Source organism: Salvia hispanica, chromosome 4, assembly GCF_029641045.1.
Source record: "Salvia hispanica isolate PSC_SH4W2 chromosome 4, Shi_PSC_v1, whole genome shotgun sequence".
In the NCBI taxonomy this organism is placed as follows: Eukaryota; Viridiplantae; Streptophyta; class Magnoliopsida; order Lamiales; family Lamiaceae; genus Salvia; species Salvia hispanica.
The window spans coordinates 11,983,121-12,005,198 of NC_142695.1; the positions used below are offsets into that span (position 1 = coordinate 11,983,121).

Consider the following 22,078-nt stretch of genomic DNA (forward strand, 5'->3'; position numbering starts at 1 on the left):
TTGTTATTCTGTTCTGTTCTCTAATTTTCATATTGCATTTACAGATTCTTTGCATGGTAAAAACTAAAATAAATTAGAATTTAATGTTCAATTTAATACAGGTATAATAAGATGAAATTAACCTTCAAACTTTATTAAAAGAAACCTTTTTATTGTTTATGACTTATCCCCAAAAAAAAAGAAATAAATTAGTAGAACTAAGTTATTTTTGTTGATCCGAATCAAATTGATAGCAGAATTGGTTGAGTGGTGGAGACGAGAGATGTTGATCTACCACACTCCTACCCCTCCACACGGTGCCGCCGCCTCCCTCCGTCGCCCGTCCCTCGCTCTTCACTGCCACCTCTCCAACCACCAAACAGCACCTCAATTTGCAACTCCCCTCACCCTCATCGATAAATCGTCGCTCTCTGTTTCAGCAGCGTGCTCGGAAGCCGAGCTCTTAGCCGCTGCTCGCCTCCGCGTCCGCACCTTCTACGACTTCAACGAACAAACTTTCCGCATCGAAGTGAGTCTTATGCTGTAACTGCGCTATTCCCCCCTATTTCAAGTCAACGCCTGTGCTCGATTTTGATTGAATTAGCCTAATTCAAAATTGTATTTGGATGATTTTACCTCAAATTATGCCTATGTGCGTTAGTTATTGGCTTATTTGTTTGATTTTACTGTCAACTGAATGAAGCCTGATGTTGTTTCTTACTACTTGTCAAGTTCTGTTAGGATCATAAAAGGTACTTGGTTGAAAGTGAGTATGAAGCACTATGTGAACGTGTATCCGGAAAGAGAAAGGGATTTAGGAAAGTTTCTTGCATTAATGCTACATTGCCCATCTCATGGATGATCAATGTCTCCAAAGACTTGTGTGCTGCTTCTAAAGTAAGCACCCTCTTTTCTTACCTCATCTACATCTACTTAATTTGATCATAATTTCTAGATTGGTTGAATTTACTTCCTCATAGTAACATCCCCTGGTTGGTTATTAGCTAGTTTCTCTCAGTTTAAATATCATCAAATTGTCGATTTTTAGTTATTCTTCGTTCAACATTCCTTGATTCACATGTGATTCTAATTTGTTGAACTTATATTTGAATTTACCTGATGTCTCTTTCATTCATTACAGTTTTCACAAAATGGAGAAGACAGAGTTGTTGTTGGGACACTGGATCTAAATCAGTGTGTCGGCCTTCCTAATGAAATAGTAGGAATGAAGCCTCAGGTATTTTTATCCATGCACATTTCCTTAGTATTCTCTTCTGTAGGCTAGTGGTAATTGGGAAATTAAAATATTATGACTTGGCTGAATTAAATATTTTGATAAGGGCATATCCTTATTCTCTTAAACCATACTATAGCTCAATCCAGTTGATCATCTGAAAAGTTCTTACTTGACTTAATTTTCCACTTTACCAGGGGATTGGATCTGATTTTGCGAGGGCGTATATTAGCAACGTATGCGTGGCTGAAGAGTTGCATCGGAATGGGTTGGGCTATGAATTGATTGCAGAGTCTAAGAGGGTTGCGGAAGACTGGGGTAAGCAGTTCGTAAATATATGATTGCATGCCTTCGTGTGTACTGGTGGTGCTACCTAAACAGTTTATCAATTTGATGCATCATAGGCATTACTTCTACCCAATTGACTATTAAGCGCACCATTTCAGATTGTCAATTCCTGCATTTCCTTCTGTTGAGTAGTTATTTTGACTATTTGTTAACTCGAAAATGTGTCCCGTTTCAAATTTGTAGAAGATGAAAATTTTGATCCTCTAGTAACAGCTTTGCTATCTTCTCTGTATACACTATTATTATTTTGAGAAAATGCATCATTGTAGTAGTTATGTGCTGTGAAATGACCTAAGTTTTTTGATGAATCTTGAATTTACAGGAATAAGTGACTTATACGTTCATGTGGCTGTGAATAATGAGGCAGCTAAAAATCTCTACTTGAAAAGTGGCTTCACTGTAGAGAGCGATGAACCAGCATGGCAAGCTAGGTTCTTGGATCGCCCCCGAAGGCTTCTTTTGTGGACAGGTCTTCCTATTACATACCAATTGTAATACTACATGAAAGCATTATCCAGTGCAAATTTCTCTGTATTTAATGGTTTTTCTTCCTGACTCTTTTTCGTGTAAAGTTTTATTCTGGATCATATCATCTGTATACAACCTTTGCATTCTTACTTTCTATCTACTATTAGCTGTATCAAATCGAGCTTATGACTTCTTGTTCTAACATTTTCGATGGATTATGGAAAGATAACAACAAATAGTAAACCTCTTGCTAGATGCACTCATCGAAGCAAAAAACTTATGCAGGAGAAGTTGTAGATGTACACAGTTTAAAAATCAGGCACAAAACGTATCATTATGTTAGATTTTAAATCATTGAAAAATTGTTTTAAATAGAAGGATTATATTCATAAATGATTGAATCACCAATATTCAAACATATACAGACACAAATATTAAATAACAATGCCTTAAGAGGACTTTCTTGACAGAGAAGATATATTCCAGAAATTGTAGAGTTGAAGTTCAACTCTTGTAGAATTGCAGCTCATACTTGGTAAATGAAGTTGAGAGCATTAGCATGTGATTTATAGTCATAGACCATGTTCTGTAGCGCTCATAATCACTCATCATATCCAGTTTCACCATCCCCTTGTTCGTGGATAACACGACCAGGTAGCCGGTTTCAGTATCCCCACCTTCTGAATCTTTATATAGCTCTGCATGCCAGTCTAGCACACTACCTATATTGTAAAATTTTGTTAATCATCATTAGACTCTTATGTTACTTTTACATTAGTTTGAGGGGACTATGAGTTGTAGGAAAGTGAGATTGAAGATTAGATATGTGAAAGGACTTACTTTCTTTTTGTCTTGTAAAGGCGTTTAGCATGTTGAGCTTCTTCATCCTCAGAACAACCTGTTAGATCAAAGATTGAAACTTTGATGAAACTCTGGAACGCGATGAAGTCGATAGTTTTTCAGTTTTAATTGTATGCTATTAGCATTGAGTAATATGAGTACCTTTCCTTCATTATTTAAGATCACTGCCACTGATCTCAGCAAATACCTTCCTGCTTCAACTTTGGGAATTAGAGATAGATGGAGATTTAATGGTGTTTTTATTTGTCTTTAACTTATAATAAACATCATAACTCATACCGTCTTCCATCTCAATATTGAGGTCTGCACCTTTGGCCAGAATTTCTCTGCATTTCTCGAAGTTGAAATCAGCTTCATCACCATCCTCGAGTGGTAGCACAGGTGTACTCCCACTTAATCTGTTCTTGCACGGTGATCTGGCTTTGAGAGTGTCAGCTCCTTTTATTGCTGGCATATTTGAACAAGTGAGAAGATGCTATGACTAACAATCTTATGCATAGAATTTGTTTTCCCAATATGAAATGAATAGGTCATACACGTTGCAGCAGCGGCCGTTAGTGTGACCATCTCGCTGGCAGTTGTGCCGCTGATAGCTGAGCCTATCACACTGCTCAGCTGCTCCCTCTTGGCTCCCATCGCCTCAGCCACCTTAGCGCACTGTGCAGCAACCAAGGCTGCTGCAGAAGCAACAGCACGAGACTCGTCTCTCTCACCATGTTTTGAGTTCTCTGCTGCTAATGCAGCCAGTGCAGCTGCAACGCCTGCTACTGATATCGCTGCGTGGACCTCTGCCTTGTGTAATCTCTGCTCCTCCTTCCGCCTCTGCTTCATCTCTTTCAGCCATTTCTTTATCGGGACTTGTTTAAATGGCGCGAGCTTCCATGACATCTGCATTCATAGTTACATGTTGAAGATCTATACCAGAAGCACACACACACACACACACTCACTTTGCCACTTACCCATTTCCTTTTGAAGTAACTGCTATAATTAACTTCTGGGTGCATAGCTTGTTGCATCCATATCCATGACTGAAAATAGATATCAGTATGCTACACAAATCTTGACAACAAAGAACCATAACTTTTATCTTCTCTTTACCTTAACGTCGTTGGATTTCCATGGAGGCAAGAAACTGTCTCCATCGTCTAACTTTGTACTGTTGTTGGTCTTCTGCTAGTTAAACGCACGCATATATATTCTGTCACATAAACATGCATCATTTGTAATAACAGAATAAGCTAAAGCTCCGCAGCCAACTTACTACAGACGGAGGCTTTGCATCGCTCTCTGGTATCTTTATTGAGCTGTCGTGAAGAACGAGTGATCGGTCCTGTGTCTGAGGCTGCAGAGTTTGAACTGCAAAGTCGCACCAAGCGTGGGAGAGGAAATCCATCGTCTCCGGATGAGCTAGAGAGAGTGTTGGATTGCAGTCTGAATCCATTTTTGCTAAGGCCATGGAGTTTAGAAGAGGATACCAAATTGTAAGATTGGTTTTTCTTTACACTTGTGGCTTAATATACATCAAATGGTCCATAAGCATCTATAAAGTTGTTGATTTGGAGCTGTATTGTGAACCCAAAACTATATGTAAAAAATAGAGTGAATATAGGGCCTACCACATCATTAGAACTACTTGTAATCACTCTTATTGAATTGTGTTACTTTACATTAAATAAGCATTCGATGCATGTATCAGTTGACAAACAAATGTAACTGTCATAAATGAAAAATTAATTCTTCTCACTTTTATTATCGTGACACTCTCCTACTCCTCTTTCTCAATTCTCTCTTCTGCTTTTTCGAATATATAGAGCATCTCCAACTATTTACACTAAACTCGAACCCATTTTAGTGAATGTTATATCAAATAGTGAGTCCCCCAAACTTAAAAAGAATATTCTCTATCTAGTACCTTTTTCACTCACAAAATTTAAGAAAGTGATTTGGATTTGTTTTAGTCAAACCTATAGATATGTATATTTTACCCAAAAACCCAAAATGAGATTGGTAGCCTACCATTGATGATCAGTAGTATTGGATCCTTATTTGGAGAAAAGGAATATTTTTTCTCTGTATATAGCCAATTACAAAGTTAAATGCAATTACAAGATGAGATATACAAGTAAAGGAATCAATGTGATTCAATGCTAATTTGATTCTCGATTATATATCCTTTCCAAAACCATATGCTTCCATTTGTCAAAGATTTATTAGTAAGACGCGTCAAATCATATTGCCACTTTAGTATACCTCGACTAGAAAATTTCAGAAGATAGGAACATATATGCAAATTGCTCAAAACTTCGGTGAACCTCCTTGAGTTCAAGACCAAAATTAGAATATCTTCCAACTAATCTTTAAAATGAACAAACAGAAGCTGCACAATCTCAGTCAGCTTCAAGTTTCTCCTTCATGAAATATCTATCAACCACTATATATTTGGTTTGAACATGTTGAACTGAATAATAAGAGAGCTTTATTATCACAAACTAGTTGACATGTATTCAAAGGTGGGAACTAATGATCTGGAACAACAGCTTATTGAAATCTAGCATATCCAAAGAGTGTTTTGGTACTGTTCCATGGTTTGAAAAATACATTCACCTTTCACCACAAACAGACTTCGCTCTAGAGGTCACCACAGTTCAAAAACCGTCGGTTTCCGGTTCGGAACTGGCAGTTCAGATTCGGAAAAATTACGAACCTGAACCGGTCCGCCATAGCTTCCGACGGTTCCGGTTCAACGCACGGTTCAAGACTGGCAGTTTCCAACCGGTTTCGGGCGGTTCCGGGGTCGGTTCCGGTTTTGGACCGCCGGTTCACTATTTCGATTTTTTTTTTCAAATTTATTCATTTATAGTACTAATTACAAATTACACCTTGTAGTCTTGTACTATTGAATAAATGAAACGAGAATGACAATATACAAATGGAGTAGAAGTGGACATTGGACAATTGGAATTTTATTGATACAAATTTGAACGATATGTCGATATTACAAATACAAATGTTGAAAATTGAAATGTATAAGTACAAGTTACAATTTATCTATGGACTTATTAGTTATATATAAATTGAAATTACAAAAGACTTGAAGACTTAAACAATAATAATTAATAAATGAATGATGAATGTAAATATACATGATTGTATAACAATTTAAAGAGAAGTCTCTTTAATTTAACCATCAACAATCATGTTAGAATTGTCAAAAGTCTCTCTTATTTAGTCTTATAGAGAAGTCTTCTTCACTGATTAAAGTATATACAAATACAATTGTATAATTGTATTTGTATATTTTAAAGTTGAAACAATTGAAAAAAAAAGAAATAAAGGAAAAGGACCGATTTCTGACCGGTTCCTGCAACCCTAGGCCCAAACCCTATACCCTACCGGAACCGACAAACCGCCAGTTTCGAACCGCCGGTTACGGTTCGTCATGTTTTGAAGACCTGAACCGGCCCCTCGGAACCGCCGAACCTTGCCCCGGTTCCGAACCGTCACCGCGGTTCCGGTTCACGGTTCCGAACCGCCGGTTACGGTTCGTCATGTTTTGAAGACCTGAACCGGCCCCTCGGAACCGCCGAACCTTGCCCCGGTTCCGAACCGTCACCGCGGTTCCGGTTCACGGTTCTGAACCGCCGATGGCGGTTCCGAGCCGGTTCGGTTTGGGGACCTCTACTTCACTCGTTGTGGTATCATAGTACTATATCTTTTAGTCATTCTTTTGTTATGTACTCCCTCCGTCCCAAGAAAGATGATCCCTATTTTGAGCGGTCCGGGAATTTATGCAACTTTATTTTGTGTGTGAAGTGGAGAGAGTAAAGTAGGAGAGAGAACAAAGTAAAGAGAAGGATGTTTCCATTTTTAGTAATGGGTCATCTTGATTGGGACAAACCAAAAGGGAAAGTGAGTAATCTTCAATGAGACGGAAGGAGTACCATGTTCCACTGCAAAAAACTTACTATCTTTTAAGAACACAAAAAATAGAGACTCACCCAAGTACTACGTTGGAATATTTTACAAAATACTACTTCCTCCGTCCCGGCTAAGATGACACACTTCTTGGCCAACATGAAATTTTAGGAATTATTGGTTGATGTGTTTAATTGGAGAGAGAAAATGTGAGTGTACTTATTAAAATAGAGAGACAAAGAAAGATGAATATTTTAATAGGAGTGAGAAAAGATGATTGGGTGTATTAATTGAAAAGAGAGAATTTTTAAACAAGAAAATGTGTCATCTTAGTTAGGACAAACTAAAAAGGAAACATGTTAGCTTAAGTGTGACGGAGGGAGTAACAATTTAGGATCCATCCCTTAGCACAGGTTAAACCAATTTTAGACAATAAAATTAGGCAATTCCTATCTCAACGGGCCACCCACCTCTTTGTGTTGTCTCATCAAGACTTTTAACTAGAAGTACTTGGTTAAGAACTTAAGTGATTAGCTACCGTTGGAAAAGATTTTAAAATTATCAACTTTGGACTAGTATAGCTTGGAATTCTTTTTGTTGATGGGAGTTAGGAGGACCCATCAGGCATATATATGCATGTTTATGTAGATAATTAGATTTTGTTGGAGAAAAGCACTCAATTTTATATGGGATAAAACACACATGCTTGCCACTCATGAAGCATATATAAAAACTAATTAAAATGACTCTTATTGAAAAAGATAAACAGATGTTTTTAAATTCTTTGGGCCCTTCATTTTGGTTTCTTTAAATTCATACCAGAAGCTCTAGCTAAGCATGGCCAATTTTTGAGACACACCATCATAAGTGCTAGAAGGAATAGCAAGAGCTGTCTTGGGCCATGTCCCGATGCCAAGAAAATGCTACGCTATAAATAAAATGCTACGCTATAAATAGAAAATGGCAAATTGCCGTAAAAATAACGAAGTTTGGTCAAATTTTGGTGAATCACCCGATTTTAAAAAATAGCCACTCATATCATAATTTTTATATTTTTCTAAGTTGTCCAATTGATATAGATTTTGAGAAAAGTTGTGTATGATTTGGAAGCTAAAATCAATAACTTTTGTGAATGATATATACAAATTTATATATAAAAAAAAAAAATCATGGATTTCGGCTTTTATGGCATATAAAATTTCCTTCAAATACAAATAAGTAAAATAATTGACAAAATTATCAAAATTATGACCAAAGTTCATAATTTTTACACCAATTTGGGAATAAAAACTTGTGTATGTTATGTATAGTATTAGCTGGAAAGGAGGTGTTATCTATGATTCTATATTGGAATCACATACGTGGTATCTAGAAGCTGTAGATGTATATAACTGAATTAGATTATAATATCTCAAAAGCAATGCTATATATGCTATGTATATATGGATGATTATCGCCTTAATAAACAAATTAAATTAAGATTAGCTTTTAGATTGAAATGATGTTGGACGAATGAGCAAAACCACTTTTCCTCACTAGGCTTGTTATCGTCTCAAGTTGTTGATCGACAAGGGCATGTACAAATTAGCTTTTGAGATTATTGATTTGAGGTCTTACAAAATATTTGAAATAGTCATCGAGATCATGTGGTAAGACAGCATTAAGTTGTGCTTGCCTAAGTTTTTTTTTTTTTAAATAATGAAGTGAGGGACCTGTCTCTAACACCTAATTTAGCCACTGACAGAAAGAAAATCAGAAATAATAATTAATACTAATAATTATAATATACGTGGAGGTTGAAAAACATACATCATAGAGTAATTAAGCTGTTCCAAATAGTGCATGTGCAATGAATAGAGATGCAACATTATTAAAACTTTAAAAGTAATTAGCACTAAGCATTGATGCTTTATTGCTCAAAAAGAAACGTAAAATGTGCTTTAGTAAGGGGATAAATCATGGTGATAATCATTTGATTTTGGCAATTGCTATCATTACACTTAAGTTTCCAAGCAACTCCACCTTTTTTTTAAGTAACTTTCCTAATTCCATTCGGAGTACAAATATTCTAAATGTGAATTTGTAATTACATACTAACAAAATGATATGAAGTATTATTTCAAGGAGATGGGAAACACTACATATAATTAATTATTGATATAACTTGTTCTAATTGGAGACAATTTTCGCTCTTTTCATATTGTGATGTGAGAGAAGACGCAAAAACTAGTAATCAACCAAATAACAAATATCAAGCGATCGAAACTCTCCATTAGAATAGTTACAACTCCTTTGCACACATCGTGATAAGAAAAATTATTTTCGTGACTACAAGATTATGAGTCTAAATTCATTAATTTTTTAACTAAGTTATTCTTGATCTAATGAATTGTGAGTGTAAATATCAGTGGAATGTAAGTAGAACCCATATACCAAATTAAGTGGAAAAAAATAAATAATTATTTAAATTGTGGATAATCCAAAATGAAAAAATGATTTTTTTAAAGGGTGGACAGAGGAAATAATACGATTGATTTTATTGGTTTGACTTCAATTAGATATTTTAGTTTTCCTTGTCGAAAATAGATTGAATCGACAACTCTGTTGGTTAAACCATTGAATTCAGTAGTGTCGTAATTCATGTTGGGTTAGGATGTTTGTGATTGTCGCAAGTTATAGCCTAATCCTAGTGGGCTCTTGGCCCTGCCCACCCATTAATTGAACATTTGAACATCAATTTTTACGATATGTTTATAGTATCTCTTTACTTTCATATTCGACAATTATAATTGGAGACAAAACTTATTTCGGACAAGTGATGCCATTGGCCTATATATAGGTTCTTCCCACATCCCAATGTTAAGAAGTCAGTTGCATGAGAATTTTCAAATGAGAATAATATACCTCCTCCATCCGTTCTCAAATAGGATCAACATTTAGTTTGACACAAATTTTAACGCATTATTGAAAAAGTAAAAGAGGTATAAAAATAAAACGTTTTTAAAGTCTTTGTTAGTAGAGAACGAATATATTGTGCTTTGTTTGAATATTTATGATGTGTTTTACAACATTTAAAATCTAAAAACAAATAAGTCTAAGTCTTTTGCATTGAAGACTAAATAGTTTTACATGAACACTACAATATGTGACTCAATCAGTATCTCACGGAAGCAAAATTCAATTTCACAATTTAGATATGTTTTGGTTTACCTATTGGTAATAAGTTGTAGTGTCAGCCAAAAAGTTTTCTTACCTAAGAAGTCTAACAACACTAATATAGTATAACAATGAACAAATAAAATAGTAGTAGTAAATCTTTTAGCTCTATAACAGTTGCCACCTATACGACAGTTGACATTATAAGGAATCTAATTATATCCTAGCATTGCAACATATATGCTCCATTATATACAAAATGTTAGAATATGACAATCGTCGTTTTCACAACCCCAAATTCAAAAACGCACAATACATATTCAATTTTTTTTTTTCTGTATTATATACATTAAACTAAAATATTATAAAAAAACATTATAATAAGGTCAATATAGATGGATACAAATTTCTTACGGCAGGCCAAATGCATTTTTGTCACCTGATATCTATATCCCACGGACACTTGTTAGTTTTTCAAATGCAGTAAAATTCAAAATAAGTTTTTTTAAAAGGTTGTAACATTTCATAAAATGAAATGAAACTGCGACAGTGCCACTATAATTAAATCCATTGATAACATTGCAACAAACTTATCTTATAAAGAAAAAAAATTATAGACGCAATTAGTTACGTTAGAAATTTTTTAAATTAAGGTCACAATTGTCCATCGCACCTTAATCTTATATTTTTGACACTTTCATTTGCATCCCTCAAGATTGAACCAATTTTTAAAGTGAAGGTGGTGTACTTATAACACCAATGAACGTTCTTAGTTGGCTAATAAATTTCCTTAGACAACTTTATTAATATAAGTTATAGCATTTTTAGATAATTAATTATAATTCCAAAGAAAAGTTTTGATAGAAGATGTTTGTCTGAGTAGCATTGAAACTAAAAATCAGAAATTTAATGAATATTGTAATTAGCATGAATACTCTTTCATTCCTTCATCTTTAATTACGTACACACATAATATTTACATCCAAAAATAAAAATGATAGTAAAAACTAAGAGATGTAGATGCACAGGACATTGTGTTTGACATGGGTTTTAATGTAAAAATAGATTGATGATCAGGCGATGCTAGCAAGGCGTCGCATGACATCCACCTGAGCTCGTAGCGAGACAATATAATCGAGCGTTTCTTGAAGCAGCAAAACCCCATCCATTTCTTCTCCACCCGGTACAAGCTTCCGAAGCGCCCGGCTTCTGCTCCTCTTCCGACGACGATGATTTTGGCCACGTCTCAAAATTCTCCGGCTGCATGCGGTGGTCAGCCTAGTAGTCGCCGCTGTGTTTTTCAATTTATAACCTAAAATTTGCTCGACGACGTGTTTGTTGGTCAGGTTTTTGGAAACGACGTCGCACAGCAGCGCCTGTCGCCATCGGGTGCCGGCGTTTCTGGTTGCGGCGATGGCCACATCTGCTGATAATTTGATGGCGTCTTTCCTCTCTAGAATGGTTGAATCTTCCTTGCTTTTACTTCCTATTTGAAGACCCTTTCTCCATTTTTCCAGGAATTCTTGTTTCAGTGATGATCTATCAATAAAATTTTAATTGTTCTGAATAATTAAGCAGCATTAATTTACGATTTTATCGTATGTGAAATTAAATGAGGAACACTGCATGAGGACATGACCCATAAAATTTAACCAAAACACTTTGTTTGGTTATTAACCATATTATTCCAATTGCACTACCTAGTTGGATAATAAATTTTAAATTGAAAAGGAAAACCCTGTCCAATTCCCTTATATAAGGTCTTTTAAGAGTGGTAGTGACCCATTTCTACTTAGCATTATGGCATGCTCAAGTCGATGTGGATCTCTTTGTCTGTGCGTGTGAAAGTACGATGTGCCACACATGCAAGGGAATGTTGAAATAATTCAATTCTTGTTTGGGGATCTGTCTAATCTATATATATTTGGATAACCCTTCATCCTTATAAATCCTTTTACGAGGATGAGTGGCCTATTTCTAAGGTCAGCTAATTTAGTGCTATTATCTAGTATGCAATTAATTAATGAATTCTGAAAGATAAATAGGTACATACCTCGCTTTCATCTTGCGAACATATAGCAGCATAGACCCGATAGAAAAAATGTAGAGAAAATAGTTGAAATTTTCTTGGGATCTAACTACAACAAAAGGCAAGCTGAGAAAGAGAGGAAAGAGGGGAGAAAAGAAATTAGTGAATAAAGCCAATTTATGAGGAGAAAGAAGTGGATTGTGGTGGGTCAGTGAGAGAAAGATAGCACATGCGGGCACATGCAACTCTATGGCCCATATGTCAAAACCCTAATTTAAGATAAGTTGACATTATGGTGTTGAATGTTGATTAGTACTCCCTCCGTCCCACAAAAGATGTCACATTTGTGGGACGAGATGAGATTTTTGGAGGTTTTGTTTTGTGTGTTAAATGGAGAGAGAAAATATAATTTTTATATTCATGTGAGAGAGAACTTTTTCCAAAAAAGGAAAGTGTGACATCTTTTGTGGGACAGAGGGAGTAGTATATGTTTATGCCCATATAGTACGTATCATTAAAGGGTAGTGATAAGATGCAAACTGCATCCTTTTTACAAATTCCAAACTATAATTTGTACCATTATATTTTAAGATTTGATGTTAACGGGTGATAAATAACGTTAACTGAAAATGTCAACACAATGTCAACCGGTTGACAATTTGACGTTGTGTTGACATTTTCTACTGACGTTATTTGTCATTTGTTGTCATCAAGTCTTAAAATTTAACGGTTCAGATCATAGTTTTGAGTTTGTACTGTATATAGATTTGCATTTGATTATATCCTATCCTTATATTTTCATGCCTTTTTTATGCAATCTGAACCTCACATTTGCAACCTTCCTTGTGTCAATACAACATCCACGTATATTAATTCTACAAGAATAAGATGAGTTTAATTAAGGCGTTATATTTTTGAACTTCTTAAAATATATTGATAAACGAAGCAATCATTTATCCCACAAGAACGTGGGTTTACAGCAAAATAAAATAATTTGATCACACAATTAGTTAAATATGTTTGATTTAGACATCCATCTTCTTTAGATGACGAGATAATAAGCCAATAATTTTCCTTGTACGAAACAGTAGTAGCAAATTAACCGAAAGAGATGAATAGTTATAAACTTCTAATTTAGCAAGCCTTGAGCCACATGTCAACTTAGTTATAATTTGCTAACAAATATGAATCGTGACCCTTCGAATTCGCTGTATCTTTCAGCATTTATAAACTTAAGTAAGATAAAAATAACTCTCTTCGTCGATATATGATAAGTGTGGTGTTAGTTGTAATAAATTCTTGGTAGATTTTGTTCGAGTGTTGAATGTACATCAAATAATTTTGGGTTGGTCTATCATAAGCGGTTGATTTCTTTTTTTTTTTTTTTTTCAAATATTATCTTTCTTATTTTATTATCTATTTATCTCTTTGACATTTTCTTCTCTCATACTTTATTCTCTTTATTTAACTTAATAAATATCATTTTCTTAAATAGTACCATGCCCAAAAAAAATCCATCACAGTAGTAGGACGGTGGGAGTATAAGAGAATGGTTTCAGTTTAACACACCCATATATTTACAAGTCTAATCTTATACTCCATAGAAAAATTGTTGTGGAGAAAGAAGGGAACCCGCACGAATGCATTTAAGACTAATGAATTTTGGATGAGGGATGCATGTGCACACATGGGACTGTCTTAAGAAAGCTAAACAATGTACAAGTTCCTGGAATCCATTATTTTCATTTATCCAATCCACTTAGTCGTTTTATTTCCGTCCCATAAAAATAAAATATTTCCTAAAATAAAAATACCATTATTTCTATTTTTTTCTTTCTCTCTCTTACTTTACTCTCTTCTAGTTAATTCACAAAACAACTACATAAAATCGCAAATGTTTTATATTTAATGGGACAGAGAGAGTATTTGACGATCCATATGTAGAAAGCCTTTTTTTCTTTTTTTACTTCTATAGTGAAGATAGTCGCATGTAATGACAGATCACGGACATATTATTACAAGCTTGTGGACAAAAGGCATTTTAATTTACTTGTTCCGGAAAATATTTTATCGTTAAACGTCGTAGAAAAGTGAGAATTCTAATTTGTTTCAATTCAAAGAATATAAATTATATAGATAGAAATATAGTATTTTGGAATGGGCTATTTCTTTGCAAATTGTGCTCAATTTCATATGTGACAATTTGTCTCACCGTTCATGAAAAATAATCTCATTTTGCCATTTTGGAATGTCTACAAAAAATAGTCTCATTTCGAAAAGTGGAATGTTTCTCTTTCATATTTTACATACATTTTCTCATTTCTCTTTTACTTTACCTACTTTTTTCCATATATCTCTTACTTTACCTATTTTTTCTCCATCTTTCATACTTTACCAATTTTTCATTAAAATCTGTAGTGCCGTTCACAAATGAGACTATTTTTTGTGAATGTGTAGTATCATACTTCATTGTAGCTACAATTTTAAAGATAGTATTCCCTCCCTATTAAAAAACATCCGTAAAAATAGAAACAATATTATCTCTACTTTTTCATTTCTCTAACTTTCTCTCTTCATCAACTTTAAAAATAACACTATATAAAATCTTATACTCGGATGTTTCATTTATAATGAAATGCGAATTAGTACATCAACCAACACTATCGTACAGTGATTAATTCCCTCGATTTTTTTTTATTTAATAGTATTATAATCTAGAATCCCTTGCGGCTTGCATTGGACTAGCTGCGTCCTAGTACTTATCTTTTAACGTGGAACGAATCTAAAGCATTCAATATATATATAACTGCATTGATCTTGTAATTTAAAAGATTGTGAGTATTCACAATTTAGAAAATATAAATAAATGAATCGATCACGTTGCTCATCGATTAGGCTATTCCATCCAACTATTGACAGTACAGATATGAGTATAGACCATGAATTCTACATAAATCAGAAAGGCCCAATGGGAACAACCACATGTTTGGTCTACTTAAGATAGAGACCATTGATGGAAGAGCATAATAAAAATTATTGAAACTCCCTGCGTCCCTCAAAAATAATTATATTTGTCATTTTGAAATGTCCCTTAAAAGTAGATCAATTTTATCATAAATCGAAAAGACCCAATGGAAACTACCACATGTTTGGCCTACTTAAGGTAAAGACCATTGATAGTAGAGCATAATAAAAAAAAAAGGTTTAATGCTTCCTTCGTCCCTTAAAAATGACCACATTTGTCATTTTGAGATTTCCCTTAAAAATTGATTAATTCTATTTAAAGAAATTTTTTTCTCTCTAATAAGGTGGTTTCAATATTCCACAAAAATTACTTCAGTCACTTTTTTTTCTATCTCTCTCTTACTTTACCAATTGTGTATTAAAATTTGTGTCGTGTCGGATGTTGTCTATTTTTGGACGGGAGAAGTAATAAAGATGCATGAAATTGATGTAGCCCTCAAGAATCTACGAAGAAGCCATGCACGTGTGTCTCATTAATTCTCGAGGCCCCCTAGTTTGAGAATTGAGATAGCAATACCCTTTCACTATCTATCCATGGACGATAGCAATCAATTCTTCACCTCTAGCTACCCATATCAAGTTGCGCCACAAATTTACATATACGCATATGTACGTATATGACATATCAGTTTATGCATGCATGTGTTACAATTCTAATTTCTAATCCTATAACTTCTTGGAATAAGTTGATTTAGTTGTTAAAGAAACTAAGAAACCCGAAATCATCCTTTAAATTAGTCACTAATATCACGAATTTTGGTCCAAAATTTAAGTTTTCCACCGACTTGGACCTTGAACGTAAAAGTCATAAACTTTCTTGTTGTTTAAATTTATCTACGATATGCGATTTCGGATATATAGGTTCTTAAAATGCAGTAGGAAAATACCTCCAACAGTACTGCAAAACCAATCCTATTATAGGTTTTTGATGAAAAAATACCTATCTTTAGGTTTACACTAAAACTATACCAAAAAACTTTTTAGATTTTGATTTATTGCATTCAAGTCCAAATCATTTTATATTTATGAAATGAACAAGGGAAGGTAGAGAAATGAAAATGCAAGAAGAAAAGGAATGGAAAAAAACTTACAGTAATTCAGTAAAACACCCAGACAGCAGGTTGGAGAAGAAGATAACAAATAATAACCTAAATAATTCTATTAATGTTATTTAATTATTGATTAGTGGGCTGGCCCATTTCTTTATACACGTTTTTTTTTTGTTTTTTTTTATAAAATTAATTCAAAAGCAAGACTAAAAATCTAAAATATGATTAAGAATATAAAAATATAAAGACACAACCTAATCAAAATAAAAATATGCATAAAAAGAAACGTGACCTAAATAAAATAAGATTAAGAAGATACAATAAACTTAAAAGTTATATTAATAAGCTAAATACGAAAAAAAATAGAAAGATTAATAATTAAAATTACACATTTTTTAATTATATTATATTTATGTAATAAATAATAAATTTTATATATAGTCATATTAATTAATAAGTCTTATTATGTTATTTAATAGTATAATTTAATTTAATCAAAGTTATTGATAAATTGCTATGGGGTTAGTGAGCAATTTAGATAAAATATATAAATATGATTGCAAAAGTATAAAAAGTAAGTGAGTGGAGAATATTCTTTTTGGTTTAAACTTCTTTTTGGTTTAGATTTAGTGTAAATGGTTGGAGTAAAATCAATATTTAGTGTGATATTTACACTAAAATAGGTTTGAGTCTAGTGTAATAGTTGGAGATGGTCTTATGTGACGTCACGCCATTCTAATGTGTTCTAACCACCACTAATGTGGGCACTACGTGGCATCAATGGCAGATCCAAAATCCAAAAATAGAAGGTGGAATTCAATACTTAATAAATAGTAAAATTTATTATAATTTTGTATAAAATAAATAATATAATACTAATATTCAAGTAGCACTAGCTTCGGTTGGTTGCGACAAATACAACCATACAATATAAATAATATAAGAGCGGGTTATGATCAATTGCTAACTAATTAACAATCCAAAAAATTAATTTGTAGCCATTAGATTAAGAGACTCAATGGTTAAAATAATGACAAGTGTATTATGTTTTAAAATTAAATAATTATTAAAATAAATTTAAAGGGTATTAATGTCAATTCTCTCTTATCAAAATCATCTCAAACTTTAAATTTACGTAACTCTGTCGATTTAAATTATTTTTTTGCAAAAAATAGATCAAATTAAAGATAATTTTATAAGGATTCCAACGAGATCCAAATTATATATGTTCCGACGATGTTCGGGTGATGAAATTTGATAATTTTATATTTTAATTTTCGTACAAGTTGATAAGCAGATTTTATCAACAAATGCAAAAAGAAATCTCAATATAGTGTACGTAAAATCTCAATATTGTGTATGTAAAATATCAATAAAACTGTATTGATATTCTCTTGTACTTATGTTGATATCCTCATGCCATATTGTTGATATTTGTAATACACTATGTTGATATAAAAAAACACACGAAAATTATCATATGATAACATAATGACGATATTACCTTTTTGATCATATTCTGTCTACTATTTATTGAAATTTGTGAGCTTTAATCTCATTCACTCATTTTTATCTAAAGGTGTAGTTTTGGATTAGGGTGTTATAAGCATTAGAAGATGACCCTATAAGAGCCATAATATGTTTAGAGTATGCAACAAAAACAAAATATTTACACATCAATGATCTATAATTGAATTACCTTATGGATAAGGGATATTGGTATCTAATATCATGAATCTTTCAAAAATTTGGATTTTTCCCACGAACTTTAAAATTAACAAATAATATCACGAACTTTACCCCGGATTTATTTTTTCCCACGAATGAAAAAATTTCCACAAATAATATTATGATACAACTTTGTTTTCTTAATTTCTCGAAAATAATTTTGAGAGCTTCAAGTTTTTTAATCTTTGAAGATAGTTTTTCTTGAAGCACACCCTCCAAAATTGTTCTTCAATCTATTAAAATAACATGAATTTTTTCATTCGTGGAAAAAACAAACCCGGGGTAAAGTTCGTGATATTATTTGTAACATCTCGGAATTTAGAACCCTAATTTTAGAGCCCTAAAATTAATTATTGATGACGTGGAGTCGTGCATGCATTTATTTCATGTGATGATATGGTCAAGTTGAGTCTAGGGTTTGCGTTGAAAGTTTGAAAAGTCAAACTTATTGATTTAATGATGTGGCATGTGATATATTAATTTATGAGATTGTGTGGTAAATTAATTGTCTAAGGGTGAATGAGAATATTGGAGGAAATTTCCATAAATACTTGTCACCCTAATTCTTGAAATTTTCGACCCCTTGGCCTTTTAGAGGAGGAATTCTATCTTTCCGGATTTGATTTAATTCTTGGGATATTTATCCAAATTAAATCCAAGACCTAATTATTTCCTTTTGAAGAGGGAAAAATCGAGCCCCTTTGTTTCTGGGTGATTTTCGAAAATCACCTATTGTGGGAAGGAAGGAATTATTTTATTTTAGTTAATCCCTTATTTGATTTCCTTCCATACCTAGAATTTATATATTCTACCAAATCTTTCCATACTTCAAGAGATCTTGCCTTACCTTATTCTAGGCAATATTAAAAATCCATGCCTTATTTAAATAGGCATAGAGACGCCTATTTTCATCCCAAGTTGGGAGAATTTTTATTTTTATTTTGCCCCGTGATATTTTATTCTACTCCGTAAAATATACCAAAACAAAACCTTGGCTATTTTGGGAGCCTAATTTTCGAAAATCATGAGATTTTGCCCTAGGATCTATTTTTGTTAACTCTTCTTCCCTACTTCATAATATTTATTTATTTAATTGTGGAGAATAAGATCTTACCAAATATTCTATTCTAATTACCTAAAGATCTTGTTGAGCACTATAAATAAGAGAAGACCCCAACCCTAGACCCCAAATTTTCGTCCCCCACCATTCCTCACTCTCTCAAATTTTCTTATTCCACACACCAATATTTTGTCATCCTTTGAGGAGAATTTAGAGTTTGAACGCCAAGATTCTTGAAGAACCAAGTCTCTACTTTGTTTCTACCGATCGTTTTCTCTAAAGAGGTATTTTGTTTATGAGTTCTTCTTATTCTTCTTCTTCTCCTTCTTTTTCTTCTTTCTAACCGATTAATCGGTCTTCTTGAACCCTCATGCATCTTGATTTAGTACAAGTGGGATAAAAGGGATGTGGGAATATGTATGTGTGTATATCGTGTATGTGTGTGTGGCGTGTGTGTGTGTGTGCGACGTGTGTGTGTGTGTGTGTAGTGTTTGTGTAGTATGTATTTGATGGCTAAATAATCTTGTGAGATAAACATGATCTTGATTAATTAGTAATGATAAGATAAACCAATGGGAAAAGGGAAAAAGTATTGAGACATGCATGAGTAAGAGTAGTATTGAACCTAATTTGTGATATGTGCCTATGTAATTAAAAGGTGAAACTTTGGTTGCGAAGCCGGATAACGGTAAAGCGAAACTACTTGAAAACTAAGCAGTCGAGGTGGGCTTTACTCTAAAAACTCTCTTTATTTTATCAAAATATTGTTTGGCGTTATAAGGGTGGTTTAACTGTTATGCCATGCCTATGTTTATTTTAATGTGATATTGGATATGCTTATACGAATTCGGGTCTGAGTATGGGCCGCAAGCCCTACCAGGCTGTGTACACGAGGGGATCGAGAGCCGTCCTTGCTAGTCGGCCGGTCTCGTGGGCGAAAAGTGTGGCCACACTTTCGTCGCACCATGGAATGTTGTGATTGTTATTTTGATGAGAAAATGGGGGATTATTTTGACTGGCCAGTCTTTGAAAATATATGTTTTGATACTCGTGATATTTCTCTTAACTGCTTAAAACTCGAGTTCACTTGGTAAGGGTGGCATAACTTATAAAATGTTTTGGCAATGAGCTCACTGAGTATTTCAAAATACTCAGCCCTGCATGTGTTTTCCTTATGTGCAGGTTGAACGATGACGAGCGGTGGCGGGTGTTGAGCATGTTAACTAATTAATATGGATATGTTGAACTTCAAGCGTAGTTGTGTCTTCATACATAGCTATTCTTTCTCTTGGTCGTCTTTCGCTGAATTTGATACATTTTAGGATTTGTTTTTGGGATATTTGCATCTTGACTTCGAGTTGAGGCCTTAGCCTTTTCTTGTGACTTTGTCTTGGATATTATGTCGTACTCTTAAGATATTTTGATCGTCATTTATGATACCTTTCCTTTTCTTTTAACCTTCTAGGTTAAGTTATTGCTTTAAATACTCTGATAATTCTTTCAATTCTTTTGGTCAATACTTTTTAAATGAAACCCTAGCCCCGGTTTACTTCTTTAGAGTCGGTTTGGGTAGCAGCCGCCGCATTTATTGTACCATAGGAGGGCGGGCTGTTACAGTTGGTATCAGAGCCCAAGTTCTTTCCGCTCTGTACCCAAGAGTCTTTTCAAATAAGTTTGTCTCGTAATCTTTTGCTAATAAACTGAATATGGAAGGCTCAACACCGCGACTCGTCTCGTTCAACCACAAAGAAAGAGGTACAAATATTTCTACGATTGAAACTTTATGCTATTGGAAATTTTGGTTGAAAGTGTCATTTTTGTGAGAAGCATGCCTTAAGTGTTGAGAATATTGTTGTGCTTGTGAAGCGATGCTTCTTAAATGATGATCCTTAGGAGTTGGGAATATTATGAATGTGAAGCGGTGTTTCTTGAATGGTGAATTGTTGAATGAGAACTTGTGAGAATTTTGAAATGCGAATGTGATTACGTGAGATTATGTTGAAATGTTGCGATGCTTAGACTTGGACTTTGAACCTAGCATGCTTTAGCTATACGATCACAGCGCTTGTACCAACAATAGAAACGTGGAATGACTAGTATAAGGCCGTTAGTGTATGTGGAGATTCGACGAAACGCGAATGGAAAACGCACGAATAGTTGTCTTAAGAACGAGAACCTTGGACGCGACGCTACCTTTGTACCATCACCGTTTGACTTTTATACACTTTCGCAGCACCATTTGAGATCACACACCTTCTATTCTTTTCCACCTTTTGTGACGGTGCTGACTTGTTCCTTTTTCCCCTTTATGTAGATGGTTCAACCCTATCACGCCCTTATGCGTCGCCGTTACGCTAAGAATAGGAACTTTCCGGTGGAGCGCTATAGAGAGCTGGAATGGGACGGAAAGCAGTTCCATCTGAACTTCGTCACCGATTTCTATGGTCATTGGCTGGACGCTTACGCGTACGGGACTACCCATCACGAGGGAATCATGCGACTTATCCACATACTGCCTTCCCCTTGGAGCGAGTGGACCGCTCAAGCCTCAGTATTCTACACTTGGTTTAGCCCGCCCAAATACACGCCTCGAGGAGACTTCGTCGGCCTAATAGGAGTCTTACTTCCGGCCATGTCTGCCGCCGTTGACGGACCTCCACTCCATCCGCCAACGCAAAGGTACTCGCCAGGAGTAGCACGTCAGATGAAGTATCGCGATGACGAGGAACCGCACGTTGCTCGCGTTCCCCGTAGAAGGACCCTTAGGATGCGCGTTTCGGCCCCTCGAAGGATCATAAGAGAGGCCGAAGAGATGCTTACTTCGATCCCTTCGCCCCTAAGCGATGAGAAGAAGGACGAGGAGATGGGATCGTTCGAGAGAGGAGAGAGTTCGAACGCGGAGAGTGTCGGAGAGTCGGGAGAACCCGAAGAGGACGAGGGCGGAGATGTCTAGTGCCCGAATAGAAATTTTGTTTTTCCTTTCCCATGTTTTCTTTGAATTCTAGAACTTCTATTCATGTTGTTATTTTCTTCCGCGATGGTATCGCTCTTTTCTATTCATTGTACCAAGACCTTTTGAGATCACTTTTTGAAATTTAATAGGGAATCCGTACCTTTCATTTTATTATCTGGCAATGAAGCCGTCTTCACTCCTATCCATCCTTATTGCGTGAATATACTTGCTCGTTCTATTATCTTCCAAGTTTTTTTTCACCTTATGGTGC

The 22,078-nt window shown here is 34.5% G+C and overlaps 4 protein-coding genes across 8 annotated transcripts; 2 read left to right on the top strand and 2 right to left on the bottom strand.

The window, feature by feature from the left end:
- Positions 1-205: 205 nt before the first annotated feature.
- On the top strand, positions 206-2,206 carry LOC125196098 (Acyl-CoA N-acyltransferases (NAT) superfamily protein). Of its 2 annotated transcripts, XM_048094467.2 has the most exons (5): positions 206-508; positions 721-876; positions 1,121-1,216; positions 1,411-1,531; positions 1,884-2,206. In XM_048094467.2, exons 1-5 carry the CDS (start codon positions 263-265, stop codon positions 2,054-2,056), a joined length of 792 nt encoding a protein of 263 aa, XP_047950424.2. In that variant the 5' UTR covers positions 206-262; the 3' UTR covers positions 2,057-2,206. The 2 variants fall into 2 exon arrangements, with proteins under 2 accessions (XP_047950424.2, XP_088926385.1); XM_089070259.1 differs by lacking the exon at positions 721-876.
- A 185-nt stretch (positions 2,207-2,391) lies between these two features.
- On the bottom strand, positions 2,392-4,530 carry LOC125196097 (auxin canalization protein (DUF828)). Of its 4 annotated transcripts, none has more exons than XM_089070256.1 (8): positions 4,155-4,530; positions 3,992-4,066; positions 3,853-3,921; positions 3,427-3,778; positions 3,170-3,337; positions 3,032-3,090; positions 2,870-2,927; positions 2,392-2,751 (listed from the first exon to the last, which is right to left on the bottom strand). In XM_089070256.1, exons 1-8 carry the CDS (start codon positions 4,347-4,349, stop codon positions 2,534-2,536), a joined length of 1,194 nt encoding a protein of 397 aa, XP_088926382.1. In that variant the 5' UTR covers positions 4,350-4,530; the 3' UTR covers positions 2,392-2,533. The 4 variants fall into 4 exon arrangements, with proteins under 4 accessions (XP_088926382.1, XP_047950422.1, XP_088926384.1 ...); XM_048094465.2 differs by having other exon boundaries at positions 3,992-4,063; positions 4,155-4,529; XM_089070258.1 differs by having other exon boundaries at positions 3,032-3,081; positions 4,155-4,529.
- A 6,356-nt stretch (positions 4,531-10,886) lies between these two features.
- On the bottom strand, positions 10,887-12,159 carry P1R1 (transcription factor). Its single transcript, XM_048095427.2, has 2 exons — positions 12,018-12,159; positions 10,887-11,503 (listed from the first exon to the last, which is right to left on the bottom strand). Exons 1-2 carry the CDS (start codon positions 12,047-12,049, stop codon positions 11,038-11,040), a joined length of 498 nt encoding a protein of 165 aa, XP_047951384.2. The 5' UTR covers positions 12,050-12,159; the 3' UTR covers positions 10,887-11,037.
- Positions 12,160-21,168: 9,009 nt separating this feature from the next.
- Positions 21,169-21,807, top strand: LOC148927247 (uncharacterized). Its single transcript, XM_089056534.1, has one exon. The coding sequence runs from the start codon at positions 21,169-21,171 to the stop codon at positions 21,805-21,807; it is 639 nt and encodes a 212-aa protein (XP_088912660.1).
- The last annotated feature ends 271 nt before the right edge of the window (positions 21,808-22,078 follow it).

Bases quoted from the DNA above. Each gene is read 5' to 3' on its own strand.
- LOC125196098 (XM_048094467.2), top strand. From the start codon at position 263: ATGTTGATCTACCACACTCCTACCCCTCCACACGGTGCCGCCGCCTCC. The intron at 509-720 runs GTGAGTCTTATG...AAGTTCTGTTAG, and splicing joins AACAAACTTTCCGCATCGAA to GATCATAAAAGGTACTTGGT. The intron at 1,532-1,883 runs GTAAGCAGTTCG...TTGAATTTACAG, and splicing joins GAGGGTTGCGGAAGACTGGG to GAATAAGTGACTTATACGTT.
- LOC148927247 (XM_089056534.1), top strand. From the start codon at position 21,169: ATGGTTCAACCCTATCACGCCCTTATGCGTCGCCGTTACGCTAAGAAT.
- LOC125196097 (XM_089070256.1), bottom strand. From the start codon at position 4,349: ATGGCCTTAGCAAAAATGGATTCAGACTGCAATCCAACACTCTCTCTA. The intron at 3,338-3,426 runs GTATGACCTATT...CAAATATGCCAG, and splicing joins AACGGCCGCTGCTGCAACGT to CAATAAAAGGAGCTGACACT. The intron at 3,091-3,169 runs GTATGAGTTATG...TAATTCCCAAAG, and splicing joins CAATATTGAGATGGAAGACG to TTGAAGCAGGAAGGTATTTG.
- P1R1 (XM_048095427.2), bottom strand. From the start codon at position 12,049: ATGCTGCTATATGTTCGCAAGATGAAAGCGAG. The intron at 11,504-12,017 runs GTATGTACCTAT...TTTTATTGATAG, and splicing joins GTTCGCAAGATGAAAGCGAG to ATCATCACTGAAACAAGAAT.